At 42.1% G+C, this 20,461-nt stretch overlaps 2 protein-coding genes and 4 long non-coding RNA genes across 18 annotated transcripts in view; 3 read left to right on the forward strand and 3 right to left on the reverse strand.

Moving 5' to 3' along the window:
• The window catches only part of LOC130520042 (uncharacterized), a 34,976-nt gene extending 16,733 nt beyond the window's left edge, over positions 1-18,243 (forward strand). Inside the window, exons 6-21 of one of the 12 annotated variants that reach the window (XM_057023605.1) lie at positions 5,571-5,762; positions 5,884-6,086; positions 6,164-6,191; positions 8,618-8,757; positions 8,835-8,862; positions 9,638-9,829; positions 9,951-10,153; positions 10,231-10,258; positions 11,086-11,277; positions 11,399-11,601; positions 11,679-11,706; positions 16,358-16,431; positions 16,575-16,602; positions 17,493-17,578; positions 17,710-17,737; positions 17,811-18,243. In XM_057023605.1, coding sequence (XP_056879585.1) covers positions 5,571-5,762; positions 5,884-6,086; positions 6,164-6,191; positions 8,618-8,757; positions 8,835-8,862; positions 9,638-9,829; positions 9,951-10,153; positions 10,231-10,258; positions 11,086-11,277; positions 11,399-11,601; positions 11,679-11,706; positions 16,358-16,431; positions 16,575-16,602; positions 17,493-17,578; positions 17,710-17,737; positions 17,811-18,040 — 1,883 coding nt within the window. In that variant the 3' untranslated portion in view covers positions 18,041-18,243. Of the gene's footprint in view, positions 1-5,570; positions 5,763-5,883; positions 6,087-6,163; positions 6,192-8,617; positions 8,758-8,834; positions 8,863-9,637; positions 9,830-9,950; positions 10,154-10,230; positions 10,259-11,085; positions 11,278-11,398; positions 11,602-11,678; positions 11,707-12,077; positions 12,259-16,357; positions 16,498-16,574; positions 16,603-17,492; positions 17,579-17,709; positions 17,738-17,810 lie in introns of those variants that run through there. The other 11 variants (XM_057023606.1, XM_057023610.1, XM_057023609.1 and 8 more) reach the window with 11 other exon arrangements.
• Positions 109-2,492, reverse strand: LOC130520049 (uncharacterized). 2 transcript variants are annotated; one of them, XR_008948616.1, is made up of 3 exons: positions 1,397-2,492; positions 370-720; positions 109-123 (listed from the first exon to the last, which is right to left on the reverse strand). It is a non-coding gene; the product is annotated as an uncharacterized LOC130520049 (long non-coding RNA). The 2 variants fall into 2 exon arrangements; XR_008948615.1 differs by lacking the exon at positions 109-123 and adding an exon at positions 136-150.
• Positions 500-1,278, forward strand: LOC130520059 (uncharacterized). Its single transcript, XR_008948626.1, has 2 exons — positions 500-757; positions 858-1,278. It is a non-coding gene; the product is annotated as an uncharacterized LOC130520059 (long non-coding RNA).
• Positions 2,520-3,173, forward strand: LOC130520047 (fatty acid-binding protein, brain-like). The gene is made up of 3 exons (XM_057023621.1): positions 2,520-2,677; positions 2,754-2,926; positions 3,031-3,173. The coding sequence occupies exons 1-3, from the start codon at positions 2,605-2,607 to the stop codon at positions 3,151-3,153; spliced, it is 369 nt and encodes a 122-aa protein (XP_056879601.1). The 5' UTR covers positions 2,520-2,604; the 3' UTR covers positions 3,154-3,173.
• On the reverse strand, positions 6,324-7,010 carry LOC130520057 (uncharacterized). The gene is made up of 2 exons (XR_008948624.1): positions 6,707-7,010; positions 6,324-6,431 (listed from the first exon to the last, which is right to left on the reverse strand). It is a non-coding gene; the product is annotated as an uncharacterized LOC130520057 (long non-coding RNA).
• Positions 10,873-11,499, reverse strand: LOC130520058 (uncharacterized). Its single transcript, XR_008948625.1, has 2 exons — positions 11,363-11,499; positions 10,873-11,118 (listed from the first exon to the last, which is right to left on the reverse strand). It is a non-coding gene; the product is annotated as an uncharacterized LOC130520058 (long non-coding RNA).
• Positions 18,244-20,461: the final 2,218 nt, after the last annotated feature.

The following is a 20,461-nucleotide window of genomic DNA, read 5'->3' on the forward strand; positions in this document are numbered from 1 at the left end:
TTACCTTGACGATGGTCAGGCTCACTGAGCAGTTCAGGAGAGGATGGATCAGTAACCTCGACCCCACTCAACCCCTGTAGGGTGGACGTCCCGCTTGGAACGTCCTGCTTGGACGTCCTGCAGCTGTTTGGATAAATAAACTTTGCAGCGCTGTAAGATTCATTGTTACAACAAAGACATGATCAACCATAACACAAACTTTTCTTAGAACTAAATTGTCAGTGAAATATTTCTGATCCAAGGTGATTTTAAAAGGTTTGTTGTGGATAATTACTACAGGAACAACCAGAGGAACAAGCTAAAATAAAGAGGTGAAACACAACAAGAAAAACAACACATGTTGGTTTGTGGTGATTTCACTTGAATCACCTGAATTCGATGAGATCATCGACTGTTATGGGCTGTCCCATTTCTCCCAGTTAAACCAATGCAGTCGTCTAAAGTCCTGTCCTGATGATGAAGAGGTCTTCCTCATATAATGATTATAGGCAGGTTACAGCCTAAAGAGGGGAGTCATGCACATTTATAATGGAAAATCCTTTAATAACCTTAAAGTCCATTAGTCCTTTTTCTACATAGTAACCAGTTTGGGGGATAAGATCCAGATTCATTAATTATTATGTTGTATGAATGAGAACCAAATATCTCCATTATCTTCCAGATCCGTGTTGGTGGAACCTCTTTGCAGCAGCCGCTTCAGTTGTCCTCACCATCGGTTGCCTCACAGTTTTCATATATAAACGGAGAAAAGGCACTGGTAAGTTTCATGATGTTAACTTAACAGTGACCGACAGGAGTTCAAACAAAAAAGAATCAGTTTGTCTGGTTGTCAATTCTGTTTCATTTTATTTCTTCAGGTTTTTGGTGATGAAGGTGATCCCAATGTGACCTACAGCACTGTGACCATGTCAGCACCAACACAACTATCACAGCTCAAATAATAGCAGCCAAGAACTTGTTTTTTTTGTTTGTCTGTTTTTATTTGGTTTATTTGTTCTTGTATGTGCAGAGGTTTTTTGTTAAGAAATGTTTTAATTCCTATATTGTATTACCTGTTAAATAAGTAAATGTAGTCCAAATATGTTTCATTTAGAAGCATATTTTGGTTGATGAGCAAATAGGAGGCTGCATATTTAATTGAATTTCATTCATTTTTAATCGTTTTGATACTTTTTTCATTTTCTTCCTTTTTTCTTTTCAATGACAGCTTTGGTTTTGTAGCATTAAATAACAAAGTGTGTTTACTGTAAGTATGAAATTAAAAGCTATTTCAAACAATGTTTCTCGGAGTCAACTCAGTGGTGAAAACTTTAAAGTATTATTTGTACAATTGGTGTTATTAATATGGGGGACGTTTTAATTCAACCCAAAATTAGGAGGCACTTCTGCCACCGACCAGCAGGGGGCACCAGAGCTCCTTCACCGATGCAGGTTTGCAGACAGCAGCTGTTGTTGCTGAGTAGAGCTCCAGCCTACAGGTATGATTAATGTCTGCATGCCCTGTTCTCAGATGAAGTACAGAGGAAATGAAGTTGTTCAAAAGAAGTGAATCAACAGGAGATCCTTCAAAAAACAAAGGTGCTAAAAAGAAAATGACAAGAGGTGCAGATTTGAAGTATATTTCCTCAAAACTAAACCAAAACAAGATTTTGAATTTGGCAGCTCGGTCAGTGGTATTTTAAAATTACTTTTATGATGCATTACAAATAGAATTAAAAAACTAACCGGAAGGAGACTTTTGGAAATACTGACAATCCCAGTGTGTCAGAAGCTGCTCCACAAAAAAAACAGGTCAACCTTTAAAACACAACATCAGCTCCAAGCTTAATGCTCATGACAGTTTATCAAAAAACCTCCCCTGAGTCCAACTTAAATGAACGACCATAAACTGCCCAATCAAGAGTCACAATCACTCATCTGTGTCTGTGCGTACCTCCATAAACACTGACTTTGTGTGAGAAAGCGGAATTTACACATGCACACACTCTCACACACACACTTAAGGACAGTCGTTACCGTGCATGTGAAGCATGAAGTAATTGCAGTGGTGGTGGTGGTGGGGTCAGTAATGCAACTCAGGACAAAGAGCTGTCAAACAAAGTGATTCTGCTTCACCGACGACCCCCAACAGGACACATTCCGATCGGGTGGCACCGGGCTGACTGGAGAGGGGGGGCCGGGACATGAGGAAATGATTCATGGGGATTTGAAGACTACTCTTCTGCCGGTAGCATCATTATAACATGCTTTTCATTGTTGTAGTTGGATTTTTTTGGGGTCATCTTTAAAATGGAGAATTTCTCCTTTTTAGCACCACATCAACCTGAGCTGGCTGCAGGAATTAGAGTAATTACATCATCGCGCATACAAATGAGCTAATTTAGCTTTGCCCCACCTCTCTACGGGTCAGTAGGACCGTGACCCAATTTAACCGTCCAATAAGGAACAGAGCAAAAATCTCCTGAGCCAATGGGACCCGTGGGCCTGCCCACCTGCATGCATAATAATAAGGCGCGGAATAATAACACACTGGGGGGAAACTTGAACGACCGCAGCTCACTCACTGGGCTCTTCAGAATACTTGGTCTCTGAAAAACCATCACCATGGTCGACGCCTTCTGTGCAACCTGGAAACTGGTGGAGAGCGAGAACTTTGATGATTACATGAAAGCCCTCGGTCAGTAATGTGCTTCTATCTTTGCTCTTTTTCTTTGATCTCAGTGTTGAAATGTGCTTCATATGTCATGTCCCAGGCGTGGGCTTCGCCACCCGACAGGTCGGGAACGTGACCAAACCGACCGTCATCATCAGCCTGGAGGGCGATAAGGTGGTGGTTCGCACCCAGAGCACCTTCAAAAACACAGAGATCTCCTTCAAGCTGGGGGAGGAGTTTGATGAAACCACCGCCGACGACAGGAACTGTAAAGTAAGAACAAACACTTTCAATCATCTCAGATCGGCATATTCTGGAGTAATCAAGATTAATTGGCCACACTTTTCAGTACGGTCACCATGTGTTGTGTCTCTCAGTCTACAGTGTCTCTGGAGGGAGACAAGTTGGTCCACGTCCAAAAGTGGGACGGCAAAGAGACCACGTTCGTCAGAGAGATCAAGGACGGCAAGATGGTCATGGTACGTTTCTGTCTAAAGTGAACTATGACATAAATAACATCTAAAAGTATCATGGAACGTAGGCCCAACTACTTTGTTTTTTAGTGTTGTTCAATATGAGGGATTACACTGTAAAACAAGAACACTTACTAAGCTATAATTTAATGGTCTACTTTATTTTTTTTTCTGTGTGATTTCTGGGCAGCAGCAAAATCAACACACATGTAGAAATACACATTCCCACATGTCCAGTCAAATCCCGAATCAAAACAGACATTGACGAGGCCCTGGAGGGACTCCCAGGTAGCAACTTAAGTGTGAATGTGATGGAACTAAATGTAACATGAAGATTCAAAGTTGTTAAAGCAGAAGTGAAAGTGAAACTTACCTTGCTGAGTCACCCTGGTCTTTTCTATGTCTCCAGATAATAAAGCAGTAATTCTGGTGGTGATGCATCACACCTTTGATCCTGATCTGGTGATTGCAGAGAGCAGATTACAGGAGCTCCCTAGAAACGTCCGCCTCACTGTCGACTCCCTGTTCTATCAAGGCAGGCTCCTCGGGTGTAACCGCAACGATATTGCCTGGAATAAGATCCAACTTTCAACATTCCTATTCCTGAAGTAAACACAAAATGTTGATGAAGGTTGTGCAGGAAGTTGTCTCAGTCCATTAATAACACTCATTTTTGTCATTTCAGCCATCCTGGAGGATGAGACCGTTTAACTGTGAGTATTATTTACACCTGGATCCTCATACCTGAAAGACCCCTGAAGGCGTTGGATGTTGACAGTCTTAAATCCATGTACTGCATCAAACAACTCTAATTTCGCTATTTTTCCACTTCATTTTAGGGTTGCCATTCAACAGAGGATGAAATTTGTGATTTTAGTTACTATTATAGCTGTATTTTTTGTTGTTGTGATTACTTCATTAGTACTTGTTTAACAGTTAGCTAAACAGGTCACAGCTTCCCTTAAATGTGTGTAGATTAAAGGGAAAATGCTGCACACAAACCTTCATTAAAACTGGAGCCACAACTGTCAAAGGTTGACTTTAATCAACTGTTTGATGGATTTTGCTATAAAACGTTAAACACAAATAAATCGTCCTGATTACGTCACGATTGTGTGAACTGTGTGAACATTTGTTTCCTGTGTTCAAACCAGGAGCTTTATTTACACTATTCTATTAGATTTAGATTAATTACCAAAAGGATATCTGGTTCCCTCTTCTGGCAGTAGCATAAATTACAGCTTTTTTCATAAAATACAAAATTAAGATTGTTTTTCTCCCCTGGCGGTAATGGCATGGCCATCCAAACATCGCCTGTCTTCCAGTAGATGTAATTGTTTAACTTTATCCTGTTTTAAACGCGTTTCAACGCGTCACCTCTGATTCGCTGGCCGCTCCTCTTCTCTGTGGTGCCGAACGCGCCTCCAGCCGTCAAAACGAAAGTGAAAGGGTCCTCTGCAGAGATCAAACGTGGATTCGTGTTGCGTGAGTACAGAAAGTCATTCGTAAACAAAGTAAGCGTTAAATTAATTTACTTCGATCCGAAAGAAATCAGATTATTAAGATTGATTTGATAATTCTTATGTGTGACTAAGACATGACTGAGGGCAGGAGACCCTGCCGGACCTCACTTTGGTCGTCTTGGGCGAGGTCACTTGCAGAAAACTTACTTTCTGTTTTTGAATCTTGGTTTCAGGGATCCTGCCCTCTGATCATTGCTCCTATTTTCTTTGCCAGTCTAAGCTTTTTCAGTCGCAATCTCACTGGTGAATTATTTACAGGTAGTTTTGGGAGCTCAAAAGTCTTGGTTTTGTTCCTTTTCTGAACTGATTGCGTCTTTTCTTTCCCCAACAGAGACATGGAGAATCTTGGTGAGGAAACCCTTTCAGCTCATAAGGTTTTAAACGATGTGCATTAAATGTCATGAATTGAATCATTCTGACTTGAAAATGTATCTGTGATTTGAATACTTCATGAGAAGAGAACATGTTTTCATGTCACCTATATTTAACTTCTATCTTTGATTGTAATGAGCGTTACACTAACTTTTAAACACTGATTAACTATATAATGATTCCAGGCATGAACAAAGTAATCGGGTCAAAGGCCAAAGGTACCGGTTTAACATAAGAGTGGAGGAGGAAATGTGATTTTTCTGCTACATGGACAAATGTCAGGTGGTAGAGACTTTTGAGTAATTTGGTATTTTAGTGATTGTGATGTTTGTGGACCAATTTCAGTTTTACAAATAATTGCATTGCTTGTTTAAAGTTATTTATATTTACATTTGACTTTTAATTCAAAACTACATTTACACTGTTTCACCTCAGTCTAAACTAAGTGTTTCCCACTGGTTCATGTCTGCATGATTTCCATCATCAGGTGAAAGTTCAAAGCTGCTCAGGTTGATTTTCCAATACACACTTCTTCCTTTCTCTCTTCAGTATCTGGAACAAAGTTCTTTGTCTGCGTGGCTTCTGAAACAAAAAACGCTCACATGGAATGGGTTTCCAAAATGAAACGTGTTGGACACACTGAAGTGAACATTCCGGAAGATGCAGATTATTATTTGGTTTTCTGTCCAGTCAAATCCCAAATCAAAACAGACATTGACGAGGCCCTGGAGGGACTCCCAGGTAGCAACTTAAGTGTGAATGTGATGGAACTAAATGTAACATGAAGATTCAAAGTTGTTAAAGCAGAAGTGAAAGTGAAACTTACCTTGCTGAGTCACCCTGGTCTTTTCTATGTCTCCAGATAATAAAGCAGTAATTCTGGTGGTGATGCATCACACCTTTGATCCTGATCTGATGATTGTAGAGAGCAGATTACAGGAGCTCCCTAGAAACGTCCGCCTCACTGTCGACTCCCTGTTCTATCAAGGCAGGCTCCTCGGGTGTAACCGCAACGATATTGCCTGGAATCAGATCCAGAAAAGTCTCAACATTCCTATTCCTGAAGTAAACACAAAATGTTGATGAAGGTTGTGCAGGAAGTTGTCTCAGTCCATTAATAACGCTCATTTTTGTCATTTCAGCCATCCTGGTGGAAGAGACCGTTTAACTGTGAGTATTTGTCAAGTTATTTTTGGGGGTAAAGGTTTTCCTTTCCTCTTTTATTTGCCCTTATTTTCCCACTTGAAGGGAATTGCAAAATTGAAGGTTTAGTAGGGTTTCACTCAGAGCCAACAGTCTGGGTTTCCGTTTTCTTTTTCCCTTTATTATAACATTTTCATCAGGGTGACTTTTAGTTTACAGACAGCCCAAGACCACAGCAGGTAGCCCGGTGGCCAATAGGTAAAAAACCTTGAAATAGAAAAGAAAAATATAAACATATGAAATTGCTTAATAAAGAAATGAACATATTTAAGAAATTCAGACATATTACACATAAAACCCAATAGTTACAAATATAAATGTGCAAAGTCGCAATAATGTAACCAACATCCTAATTGTAGACAGTGCTGTTTGTGAAAGTGAACGTTCTTAACACAACAATCAGCGCAGTCACAATACAGTATCACGTCTTCCTTCCGACACACTGAAATTTAAGGCTTAAAACAAATTAAAATGGTGCTTACCAACTGTCCCTCCCGATCTTGCGAGCAAACACCTCGAGAATTGTCTCACTGCTTTTCTAACTTGGGAATTAGGACAATTGGAAACACCTTGCAAGTGAGGAAGGCACGCCTCTGCGTGGTGACGTCACGAACCTTTCCCTATCATACCTGCAATTACACTTACCCACCACCAGGAACCACTAAAGTGCCAAGCAGGTAACCAGGGGTTTGGCTTTACAGTATTATTTACACCTGGATCCTCATACCTGAAAGACCTCTGTCACCCTACTGGGTCATGGCACCTAACCCTCACCCTCACCCTAACCCTAACCCTAACCCTAACCCCTAACCCTAACCCTACCCCTAACCCTAACACTAACCCTAACCCTCACCCTCACCGTCACCGTCACCCTAACCCCTAACCCTAACCCTAACTCTAACCCTCACCCTCACCCTCACCCTAACCCCTAACCCTAACCCTAACCCTAACCCTAACTCTAACCCTCACCCTCACCCTCACCCTCACCCTAACCCTCACCCTAACCCTACCCCCCCTCACCCTAACCCTCACCCTAACCCTCACCCTAACTCTCCTTCAGACTGCATTTCAGTTCCTTCTGTACTCTGCTGAGCTCAGCGGGTCTCCAGTAATGAAGGCCCTCTTCTTCTCCTTCAAAAGGGCCTTCAGGGCCTTCACTTGTCACCCATGCTTTGTTGTTTGGGTAACAGTGCACCTAAATGTCATGAATTGAATCAGTTTGACTTGAAAATGTATCTGTGATTTGAATACTTCATGAGAAGAGAACATGTTTTCATGTCACCTATATTTAACTTCTATCTTTGATTCTAATGAGTGTTACACTAACTTTTAAACACTGATTAACTATATAATGATTCCAGGCATGAACAAAATAATCGGGTCAAAGGCCAAAGGTAATGGTTTAACATAAGAGTGGAGGAAATGTGATTTTTCTGCTACATGGACAAATGTCAGGTGGTTTATAGAGACTTTTAAGTAATTTGGTATTTTACTGATTGTGATGTTTGTGGACCAATTTCAGTTTTACATATAATTGCTTTGCCTGTTTAAAGTTATTTATATTTACATTTGACTTCTAATTCAAAACTACATTTACACTATTTCACCTCAGTCTAAACCAGTGCTTCTCAATTATTTTCTGTTACGCCCCGCCTAGGAAGAAGAAAAATTTTGCGCCCCCCCCCCCCGCCGTGACTATAATTAGTATCATTTGTCTATGAAATTGTTATAAGTACACCTCTGCATAACATTGTATCCTTATTAATATTAAAGAAAACAAAAAAAGAAAGAAATATAGACCAAAGCGGGATGATTGTTGCCAATATTCGGCACGTTTTTGCCAAAAAAACTCAAGCGGCTGATCAGCGTAACTGGGGTGTAATGTCTTTAAGTGACGCCTTCATTTATTTGGCTTCATGCTGTCCTGCCAACATTTTTAGACACAGTAAACACACCGGTCTTTCCTCGTCTCCCACCGTAGTCGCAGTGAAGCCAAGCGCTATATACGCTTCGTCAGATTTCCTCGTCTTAGCTTTCGGGAGACTTTCGTTTGTCTCATTATCTCCGTCTCTCTCCACCTTTCTTTTCATCACTGTTAAGTATTTTTTCGTGCTGTCTCTTGGTGGTTTGTTCACTGCACTTCCTATCTCTTGCTCTGTGGTGTGTGCGCGCGGGATGTGCAATTACACTTTATTCTAGTACGGCAAAAAAAACAACAACATGTTCTCCGGGGTCACATGCGCCCCCCCTGGCAGGCCGCCCCACTATTTGAGAAGCGCTGGTCTAAACTAAGTGTTTCCCACTGGTTCATGTCTGCATGATTTCCATCATCAGGTGAAAGTTCAAAGCTGCTCAGGTTTTCCAATAACACACTTCTTCCTTTCTCTCTTCAGTATCTGGAACAAAGTTCTTTGACTACGTGGCTTCTGAACCAAAAAACAAGCTCATGGGATGGGTTTACAAAATGGTATGTAAATGTGTAAGTGTTGCCTGGAATAAGATCCCAAAAACTTTCAACATTCCTATTCCTGAAGTAAACACAAAATGTTGATGGAGGTTGTGCAGGAAGTTGTCTCAGTCCATTAATAACACTCGTTTTTGTCATTTCAGCCATCCTGGAGGAAGAGACCGTTTAACTGTGAGTATTATTTACACCTGGATCCTCATACCTGAAAGACCTCTGTCACCCTACTGCGTCATGGCACCTAACCCTAACCCTAACCTTAACCCCTAACTCTCCTTCAGACTGCATATCAGTTCCTTCTGTACTCTGCTGGGCTCAGCAAGGTCTCCAGTAATGAAGGCCCTCTTCTTCTCGTTCAAAAGGGCCTTCAGAGCCTTCACTTGTCACCCATGCTTTGTTGTTTGGGTAACAGTGCACCTAAATGTTATGAATTGAATCATTTTGACTTGAAAATGTATCTGTGATTTGAATACTTCATGAGAAGAGAACATGTTTTCATGTCACCTATATTTAACTTCTATCTTTGATTCTAATGAGCGTTACACTAACTTTTAAACACTGATTAACTATATAATGATTCCAGACATGAACAAAATAATCGGGTCAAAGGCCAAAGGTACCGGTTTAACATAAGAGTGGAGGAAATGTGATTTTTCTGCTACATGGACAAATGTCAGGTGGCTTATAGAGACTTTTGAACAATTTGGTAATTTGGTGATTGTGATGTTTGTGGACCAATTTCAGTTTTACAAATAATTGCATTGCTTGTTTAAAGTTATTTATATTTACATTTGACTTTTAATTCAAAACTACATTTACACTATTTCACCTCAGTCTAAACTAAGTGTTTCCCACTGGTTCATGTCTGCATGATTTCCATCATCAGGTGAAAGTTCAAAGCTGCTCAGGTTGATTTTCCAATAACACACTTCTTCCTTTCTCTCTTCAGTATCTGGAACAAAGTTCTTTGTCTACGTGGCTTCTGAAACAAAAAACGCTCACATGGAATGGGTTTCCAAAATGAAACGTGTTGGACACACTGAAGTGAACATTCCGGAAGATGCAGATTATTATTTGGTTTTCTGTCCAGTCAAATCCCAAATCAAAACAGACATTGACGAGGCCCTGGAGGGACTCCCAGGTAGCAACTTAAGTGTGAATGTGATGGAACTAAATGTAACATGAAGATTCAAAGTTGTTAAAGCAGAAGTGAAAGTGAAACTTACCTTCCTGAGTCACCCTGGTCTTTTCTATGTCTCCAGATAATAAAGCAGTAATTCTGGTGGTGATGCATCACACCTTTGATCCTGATCTGGTGATTGTAGAGAGCAGATTACAGGAGCTCCCTAGAAACGTCCGCCTCACTGTCGACTCCCTGTTCCATCAAGGCAGGCTCCTCTGGTGTAACCGCAACGATATTGCCTGGAATCAGATCCAGAAAAGTCTCAACATTCCTATTCCTGAAGTAAACACAAAATGTTGATGAAGGTTGTGCAGGAAGTTGTCTCAGTCCATTAATAACGCTCATTTTTGTCATATCAGCCATCCTGGACGAAGGCAGTGGTTGACTGTGAGTATTATTTACACCTGGATCCTCATACCTGAAAGACCTCTGTCACCCTACTGGGTCATGGCACCTAACCCTAACCCTAACCCTAACCCTCACCCTAACCCTAACCCTAACCCTAACCCTAACCCTAACCCTCACCCTAACCCTAACCCTAACTCTCCTTCAGACTGCATTTCAGTTCCTTCTGTACTCTGCTGAGCTCAGCAAGGTCTCCAGTAATGAAGACCCTCTTCTTCTCGTTCAAAAGGCCTTCAGGGCCTTCACTTGTCACCCATGCTTTGTTGTTTGGGTAACAGTGCACCTAAATGTCATGAATTGAATCATTTTGACTTGAAAATGTATCTCTGATTTGAATACTTCATGAGAAGAGAACATGTTTTCATGTCACCTATATTTAACTTCTATCTTTGATTCTAATGAGCGTTACACTAACTTTTAAACACTGATTAACTATATAATGATTCCAGGCATGAACAAAATAATCGGGTCAAAGGCCAAAGGTAACGGTTTAACATAAGAGTGGAGGAAATGTGATTTTTCTGCTACATGGACAAATGTCAGGTGGCTTATAGAGACTTTTGAGTAATTTGGTATTTTACTGATTGTGATGTTTGTTTACGAATTTCAAATATAATTGCATTGCTTGTTTAAAGTTATTTATATTTACATTTGACTTTTAATTCAAAACTACATTTACACTGTTTCACCTCAGTCTAAACTAAGTGTTTCCCACTGGTTCATGTCTGCATGATTTCCATCATCAGGTGAAAGTTCAAAGCTGCTCAGGTTGATTTTCCAATAACACACTTCTTCCTTTCTCTCTTCAGTATCTGGAACAAAGTTCTTTGTCTACGTGGCTTCTGAAACAAAAAACACTCACATGGAATGGGTTTCCAAAATGAAACGTGTTGGACACACTGAAGTGAACATTCCGGAAGATGCAGATTATTATTTGGTTTTCTGTCCAGTCAAGTCTCGAATCAAAACAGACATTGACGAGGCCCTGGAGGGACTCCCAGGTAGCAACTTAAGTGTGAATGTGATGGAACTAAATGTAACATGAAGATTCAAAGTTGTTAAAGCAGAAGTGAAAGTGAAACTTACCTTCCTGAGTCACCCTGGTCTTTTCTATGTCTCCAGATAATAAAGCAGTAATTCTGGTGGTGATGCATCACACCTTTGATCCTGATCTGGTGATTGTAGAGAGCAGATTACAGGAGCTCCCTAGAAACGTCCGCCTCACTGTCGACTCCCTGTTCTATCAAGGCAGGCTCCTCAGGTGTAACCGCAACGATATTGCCTGGAATCAGATCCAGAAAAGTCTCAACATTCCTATTCCTGAAGTAAACACAAAATGTTGATGAAGGTTGTGCAGGAAGTTGTCTCAGTCCATTAATAACGCTCATTTTTGTCATTTCAGCCATCCTCGACGAAGGCAGTGGTTGACTGTGAGTATTATTTACACCTGGATTCTCATACCTGAAAGACCTCTGTCACCCGACTGGGTCATGGCACCTCACCCTAACCCTAACCCTAACCCTAACCCTAACTCTAACTCTAACCCTAACCCTAACCCTAACCTATTTACAAATGTAAAATGGCGCTGTCTCAGGCGGTAGCCAGTAGTAGCAGCTCCCTAAACTTAATTGTTCTTTTTTAAACTTTCGTAGTGTCTTCTATACTTGTTTACATTCTTTTCTATTTGGATTTACTTTCTTTCTTTCCATTTTCAACTGAAGTATTCAGACACCATGTTCTGGAGGCTCGAATACTTTTTTCTCTGTTTTGCGGTGCTTGGGTTATTCGCGGCCCCCATCAGCTGTGCCAAGAAGCGGAGCGGTATTGTCTATACACGCGACCAGCTGATGGCTCTAAGACCACCATCCTTCGTGGTCGGAGAGAAGCCCCAAATCCCTAAGGAGGTGAGGAGGAAACAACGAGGGACTAAGGCTGGAGTTAAACAGAGGATGAAGAGGCGACGTTTTAAACCCTGCGTCCCCGCGGTCATCACGGGGAATGTCAGGTCCCTGGCAAATAAGATGGACGAGCTGGAGGCGCTCACACGGACCCAGCGGGAGTACAGAGAGGCCAGTATCATGTGTTTCACGGAGACATGGCTCCATGGACTGATACCGGACTCTAATGTGACAATCGCTGGTTTCACCACTGTGCGAGCGGACCGAGACACCACCGCGGCCGGTAAGAAGAAAGGAGGGGGACTGGCCGTGTTCGTTAGCAACAGGTGGTGCAACCCGGAGCATATTCACATCAAAGAGCGCGTGTGCAGTCCCGACGTGGAACTTATTGCTATCGGACTCCGTCCATACTATTTGCCACGGGAGTTTACTAATGTCATCGCCATCACTGTTTATATTCCTCCGACCGGTAAAGCGGACACGGCCTGTGACGTTATTCACTCTGTCACGGCTGACCTGCAGACTAAACATCCCGGAGCCTTTATCCTCATCACAGGTGACTTCAATCATGCCTCCCTTAAGTCCACCCTCCCTACATTCCACCAGTATGTCCAGTGCAGCACGAGAGACAGGAAGACTTTGGATTTACTGTATGCTAATGTCACCAGTGCATACACCTCCACTGCAGGTGGAGGCAAGTCTGACCATAATCTCGTGCTGCTCTCCCCATCATACACACCTGTGGTTCAGCAGCAATCAGTCACTGTGAGGAGTGTTAGGAAATGGTCTGATGGTGCCATGGACTGTCTGCGGGATGCCCTGGAGACCACCAACTGGTCTGCTCTCTGTGAACCACATGGTGAGGACCTGGATGGACTGACAGACTGTTTCCGACTACATCAAGTTCTGCACTGAGAACTCCGTCCCCACCAAGAAGGTACGTTGTTACCCAAACAACAAACCATGGGTGACAAGTGACCTGAAGGCCCTTTTGAATAAGAAGAAGAGGGCCTTCACTGCTGGGGACCCGGCTGAGCTCAGGAGTGTACAGAAGGAACTGAAACGCAGTCTGAAGGAGAGCAAGGACGCCTACAGGAAGAAGCTGGAGGAGAGACTGGAGAGGAACCAGACCAGGGATGTTTGGAGTGGGATGAGAACAATCACTGGCTTCCAGAAGAAAGGAATACGCTTAGCTGATGGGAACGTGGACCAAGCTAATGAGTTGAACCAGTTTTTCAACAGGTTTGATTCTAGCCCCCCCTCCCCCAGCTGTCCCAATATTCCTCTGGATAATAATGGGCCAGATTCACCAATATGTTCTTAAGAATCTTCTTAGATTCTTTCTTAAGTTGTTCTTAAGAAGTTTCTTAAGAAAACCCTACGTCGGATTCATCAACGCGTTCGTAAGCCCCAGAATTGTTCGCAGCTGTGTTCTTACATTGATGAATGCCATCTGTTCGTAAGTTGAAAGCGCGTGCCAGGTGAGTCTAATTAACATACGATTAGCATAAGTCACCGCCCACTAATGCCCATAAAAAGGAACTGCAGCAGGGCCCTGTAGACAGAGCAAAACAGCCAAATGCCCAAGCGAAATGCCCAAAGCTTGCCTCTCCACGCCTGATTTCTGACGCCGTGTTGAACAATCAAGAAAGGATGGCTAACACGCTTGATAAAATTGCCTCAACCCTGATGACTATAGCCAACACGCTTAAAGAAATCAACGAGAATGTAAAAAAAATAAGAATGTAAAAAAAATAAACGTGTAAAAGCTGTGCTCGGATTGTGACAATAATGCATTTTATTCACAAACGGACAATTAATCGCGCTCGAACGTGAACCACGTGCCTGCAGTCTGGCCCCATCATTGCGTCAGGACGCACATCCTCACGGGGTTGTGGCTGTGTCCACATCCAGCGCCCCTTTAACATGCCGATGGTGCGTTCAATGGTGGAGCGACTGCGCGCATGCATTTGATTGAATAAAACTCCTGTGGAGTCTGAGGGTTGGTCAGTGGTGTCAACAACCAGAGCATATCCTCGATCCCCTAATAAAATAAATCAAGATAAAATCAAATAAAAAGACAGTTTTGGCATGGTTTCCAATTTGGTTGATTAATGTTAAGTCATTGGCACATTTACGTAATTTTAAAATTCTCCGTAAATCACCAAAAATAGGAAATAAACAAACAAATAAATAAATATGACAGAATTATCATTGTAATATTGAATTTTATTGAACTGCACAAGAGAAGAAAACACAACCATGCCAACATGTCGGCACTGAAATGTGCGTAAGAGTACTCCTGAGTGTTCGTAGGATTTGTTCTCACCTACGAATAAATCCAGGATAAGAAGAAATTGGTGAATGCCACAATCTTCGCTGTGGAGCTGTGTGTCCGACCCCCTGATGAGCAACACAGGAGCTCCTCGAGGAACTGTGCTCTCCTTCTTTCTGTTCACCACCTATACAGCTGACTTCCAGTACCACTCTGAGACATGTCATCTCCAGAAGTACTCAGATGTGGGGAGAATGGACAGGAGGATGAATACAGGGACCCTGTGGAGAGTCTTGTCAGGTGGAGCAGGGAGAACCTTCTGCAGCTCAACGTGACCAAGACGAAGGAGATGGTGGTGGACTTCAGAAAAAGCAAGTCCCCTCCCTCCCCAGTCTGCATTAGTGGGAAAGATGTGGAAATAGTCCCATCTTACAGGTTCCTGGGTGTTCAGCTGGACAATAAACTGGAGTGGTCCACAAACACCGATGCTGTCTACAAGAAGGCCATGAGCAGACTCTATTTCCTCAGGAGACTCAGGTCCTTCAGTGTTTGCAGCAGGATGCTCCACATGTTCTACCAGTCTGTCATGGCTAGCACCATCTTCTCTGCTGTAGTGTGCTGGGGTGCAGGCATTAAAGCAAAGGATGCCAACAGACTCAACAAACTCATCAAAAAGGCAGAGTCTGTTGTTGGCTGTAGACTTGATAACTTGGACGAGGTGGTGAGGGACAGGATGGTGTTGAAACTGCAGACAATCATGGACAGTCGCTCCCACCCCCTCCATAACACAGTAGACAACCTGAGAAGCAGCTTCAGCAGCAGACTCCTGCAGCCTCGCTGCTCTAAGGAACGGGACAGGAAGTCATTCCTGCCGTCCGCCATCAAACTGTATAACTCATCCAAACCCAGCCAATAACAATAACTGTAATGTTCATGTAGTAATTTTATTTCTAATTTATTCTATATTTATGTATATATGCTTATAATGCTTATAATATATCTATATATTATATTATGTATATATATTATATATATGCTTATAATATATGCTGTATATATGCTTATAATATATGCTGTATATATGCTTATAATATATGCTGTATATATGCTTATAACATTCTAATCTGATCTGTATTTATTCTGTCTTTTTACTCTGCATACGCTGCTACTATAATTCAATTTCCCCACGGGGATGAATAAAGTTCATCTTAATCTTAATCTTAACCCTCACCCTAACCCTAACCCTTACTCTCTTTCAGATTGCATTTCAGTTCCTTCTGTACTCTGCTGAGCTCAGCAAGGTCTCCAGTAATGAAGGCCCTCTTCTTCTCCTTCAAAAGGGCCTTCAGAGCCTTCACTTGTCACCCATGCTTTGTTGTTTGGGTAACAGTGCACCTAAATGTCATGAATTGAATCTTTTTGACTTGAAAATGTATCTGTGATTTGAATACTTCATGAGAAGAGAACATGTTTTCATGTCACCCATATTTAACTTCTATCTTTGATTCTAATGAGCGTTACACTAACTTTTAAACACTGATTAACTATATAATGATTCCAGGCATGAACAAAATAATCAGGTCAAAGTCCAAAGGTAACGGTTTAACATAAGAGTGGAGGAAATGTGATTTTTCTGCTACATGGACAAATGTCAGGTGGTTTATAGAGACTTTTGAGTAATTTGGTATTTTACTGATTGTGATGTTTGTTTACGAATTTCAGTTTTGTTTAAAGTTATTTATATTTACATTTGACTTTTAATTCAAAACTACATTTACACTATTTGACCTCAGTCTAAACTAAGTGTTTCCCACTGGTTCATGTCTGCATGATTTCCATCATCAGGTGAAAGTTCAAAGCTGCTCAGGTTGATTTTCCAATAACACACTTCTTCCTTTCTCTCTTCAGCATCTGGAACAAAGTTCTTTGACTACGTGCCTTCTGAACCAAAAAACAAGCTCATGGGATGGGTTTCCAAAATGGTATGCAAATGTGTAACTGTTGCCTGGAATCAGATCCAGAAAACTTTCAACATTCCTATTCCTGAAGTAAACACAAAATGTTGATGAAGGTTGTGCAGGAAGTTGTCTCAGTCCATTAATAACGCTCATTTTTGTCATTTCAGTCATCCTGGTGTATGAGACTGTTGTACTGTGAGTATTATTTACACCTGGATCCTCATACCTGAAAGACCTCTGTCACCCTACTGGGTCATGGCACCTAACCCTAACCCTAACCTCACCCTCACCCTCACCCTCACCCCACCTAACCCTCACCCTCACCCCACCCTCACCCTCACCCTAACCCTCACCCTAACCCTCACCCTAACCCTAACCCTCACCCTAACCCTAACCCTAACCCTTACTCTCCTTCAGACTGCATTTCAGTTCCTTCTGTACTCTGCTGAGCTCAGCAAGGTCTCCAGTAATGAAGGCCCTCTTCTTCTCGTTCAAAAGGGCCTTCAGGCCTTCACTTGTCACCCATGCTTTGTTGTTTGGGTAACAGTGCACCTAAATGTCATGAATTGAATCATTTTGACTTGAAAATGCATCTGTGATTTGAATACTTCATGAGAAGAGAACATGTTTTCATGTCACCTATATTAACTTCTATCTTTGATTCTAATGAGCGTTACACTAACTTTTAAACACTGATTAACTATATAATGATTCCAGGCATGAACAAAATAATCGGGTCAAAGGCCAAAGGTAACGGTTTAACATAAGAGTGGAGAAAATGTGATTTTTCTGCTACATGGACAAATGTCAGGTGGTTTATAGAGACTTTTGAGTAATTTGGTATTTTAGTGATTGTGATGTTTGTTTACCAATTTCAGTTTTACATATAATTGCTTTGCCTGTTTAAAGTTATTTATATTTACATTTGACTTTTAATTCAAAACTACATTTACACTATTTCACCTCAGTCTAAACTAAGTGTTTCCCACTGGTTCATGTCTGCATGATTTCCATCATCAGGTGAAAGTTCAAAGCTGCTCAGGTTGATTTTCCAATAACACACACTTCTTCCTTTCTCTCTTCAGTATCTGGAACAAAGTTCCTTGACTACATGGCTTCTGAAACACGAAACAAGCTCATGGGATGGGTTTCCAAAATGGTATGCAAATGTGTAAGTGTTGCCTGGAATCAGATCCAGAAAAGTCTCAACATTCCTATTCCTGAAGTAAACACAAAATGTTGATGAAGGTTGTGCAGGAAGTTGTCTCAGTCCATTAATAACGCTCATTTTTGTCATTTCAGCCATCCTGGTGGAAGAGACTGTTTAACTGTGAGTATTATTTACACCTGGATCCTCATACCTGAACGTCCCTCTGAAGGCGTTGCTGCTTTTCTTTATTCAGATCTGGTGAACCATAAGGGACTGATGTTAGGCATCGCTGTTGGTATTGTGTTGGAACGTATGGGACTGATGGCAGTCATCGCTGTTTGTAATTTGTTGGTGATTCTTGTCATTGTTATTGTCAATTCCACGGCTGGTAAAGGTCAGACGGCCGGTGGTGTCTGGAAACGTCCAAACCTTATTCAAGGACAAAAGGACACAGTAGAGACACCAGACCTCAAGAAGCTGTAGTAATTAAGATCTCTGTGACAGGACGGATATTTAGGATGTGTCCTGGTGCACGTTTAATCACCAGAATTTGAACTGTGTGATGTTTTTGAATCTAAAATACTGGAAACTAGAATTAAGAATTGTTACATTTCACAAATTTACACGTCAATTCCTGGTTGTGAGGAAGAACCGGTATTCACATAATAAAGAACTTCTTGATTTGATTCATCGTGTCTTCGGTCTTCTTCTTCAGTCATTATAACGTAACGATAACATTAATCATTTGCTAACAATCCCCAAGACTCGGAACAGACTGGAGCCGAGCAAACAGAACTAAAGCTGACTGGGATGGTGGAACAGATCTGTTCAGGACAGGGACCCAGAATCTGGAGCGAGGAGGTTTTGGAAGTGGACATAACTCAGCTCTAACTGGGAGGGGGAACTCAGCTCGGAACTGGGGGGGTCATGCCTCCGGCCTAAAAGGGAAGGAGAACACCAGAGGCTGCAGGCTGCTCTAAGAATCACACTCTGGACCCTAATTCTGTTGAAGCTGACAGCAAGAGGCAGGTGTGCAACCGCCTCCCAGACCTCCTGCTCACCGTGGACTGTCTTTTCAACGAGGGCAAACTCCTCAGCAGCAAACACAATAAAGCGGCTTACATGGAGATCATCAAGCTCATCGCCACATCTTACCAGGGTTACGCTAATAAGGTAAAGATGGCACATTTCCTGCCACTGTCTCCTCTTAAATGCTTCTGTTTCACACTAATCTTTGTCCTCCGTACTCCTGCCTGCTTTCTGGACATCACTCTTTATGGTAAGCCATGAACTCCTTACTCAGATAAATTCAGTCACTCTGGATGTAAATATTGAAACAACAGCATTTCTGTGGACGTTGACAGTCTTTAATCCATGTACTGCATCAAACAACTCTAATTTAGCTATTTTTCCGCTTCATTTTAGGGTTGCCATTCAACAGAGGATGAAATTTGTGATATTAGTTACTATTATAGCTGTATTTTTTGTTGTTGTGATTACTTCATTAGTACTTGTTTAACAGTTAGCTAAACAGATCACAGCTTCCCTTAAATGTGTGTAGATTAAAGGGAAAATGCTGCACACAAACCTTCATTAAAACTGGAGCCACAACTGTCTCACAACTGTCTAGCCTGGCTCCCAGAAGTTTGATTCTCGTTTGTTTCATGGTTCCTGAGCTAATCTAATCGTCCTCATTGTCTGTTCATGCCGCCCAGCCTGCTCCTCTTCCATCCTGTTTCTTCTGCCGCCTGCGCCTCTTGGTATTTTTTCCAAAATCTTTGACAGTACCGTAAATGTAACCTTGCTCCAACTCAAGCCAGTAGTGTGTATCTGCTTTTGGGTTCTAGATTCATGTCTGCAGTTCGCCACAGAAGGTTCCTGCTCCAGAACTGTGCGTCAGTTTCACTCCTGTTCTTCATCAGCTGGTGACCAGGTGAGAATCTTCTCGTGCCTCATGTTAATAACTAAGTTATTGAAAGTGACTTTTTTTCAACACCCTCTGCAGGAACCATCTCATCTGATACTCAGCAGAACTTAAAGGTTGTTCAGTGTTTCCTTTTTAAATGTGTCTCTGCGGTTTTGCTGATCTTATCATGGCTGCAGTTGCTAAAAACACATCAAGCTCCTTGTTTTTGTGATTTTCTTCTTCACTGAGGTCTCTTTTACTGAGCAGTTCCTTCAGCTTCTGCCCTGGACTCCATCGTGCTGTTTATGGACTGGCTGAACTCTTCCTCATGACTGTGATAACTGTTCTGTTATGATCCTGTGTCTGATCTGTTTGTCCACTAGGGGTCGTGGGGGACTCATCTGTTGTGCTGGCTGCCTCCACACCTGCAGCTAATCTGGTCTTTTGGCAGGCCTCTTAAGCAGCCGGCACCAGCCAGTACTCGTGGAAAACTGAGCTTTGATTATTAGCGTTCCTGCGATTGACTGTGTTCCTTTTGTTTTAGGTCACCACCGTTCCGAGGAGCACTTCCTTGGGTTTGGCTTGGCACTTTGTTCACTGGCGTCACCATTGATAGCACGTGCACTGTGTAAATTTTTGTAAATAAACTGTAGATCACTGACGTGGCCTTTGTCTGTCTTCTTGGGTCCCTGATGACCAAGTTTTATTGTCCTGTGCTCCTCCGTTAAACGTGTTGCTGGATCTCCTCACAGTTGACCTTCCACTGAACTCCAGATACGTAGGTCGGGTCTTTCCGGGCCACTTTAATCTCTTATCTGCAGAATCTCCTTCCTCTGGGTGGCTGAAGGCCTCTAGTTTTAGCTCTACATAATCAAACATCCCCTCTGATGCTGGAGCACCTGTGGTGATTCTACAGTTGAGACACTTAGAAAGTTGTTACTGATTAAAAGAGAAGCTGCGCTTCATCGTGACGGTTCAGGTCAGGAGATGAAGATGAG

Source organism: Takifugu flavidus, unplaced genomic scaffold (assembly GCF_003711565.1).
Source record: "Takifugu flavidus isolate HTHZ2018 unplaced genomic scaffold, ASM371156v2 ctg272, whole genome shotgun sequence".
NCBI lineage: Eukaryota > Metazoa > Chordata > Actinopteri > Tetraodontiformes > Tetraodontidae > Takifugu > Takifugu flavidus.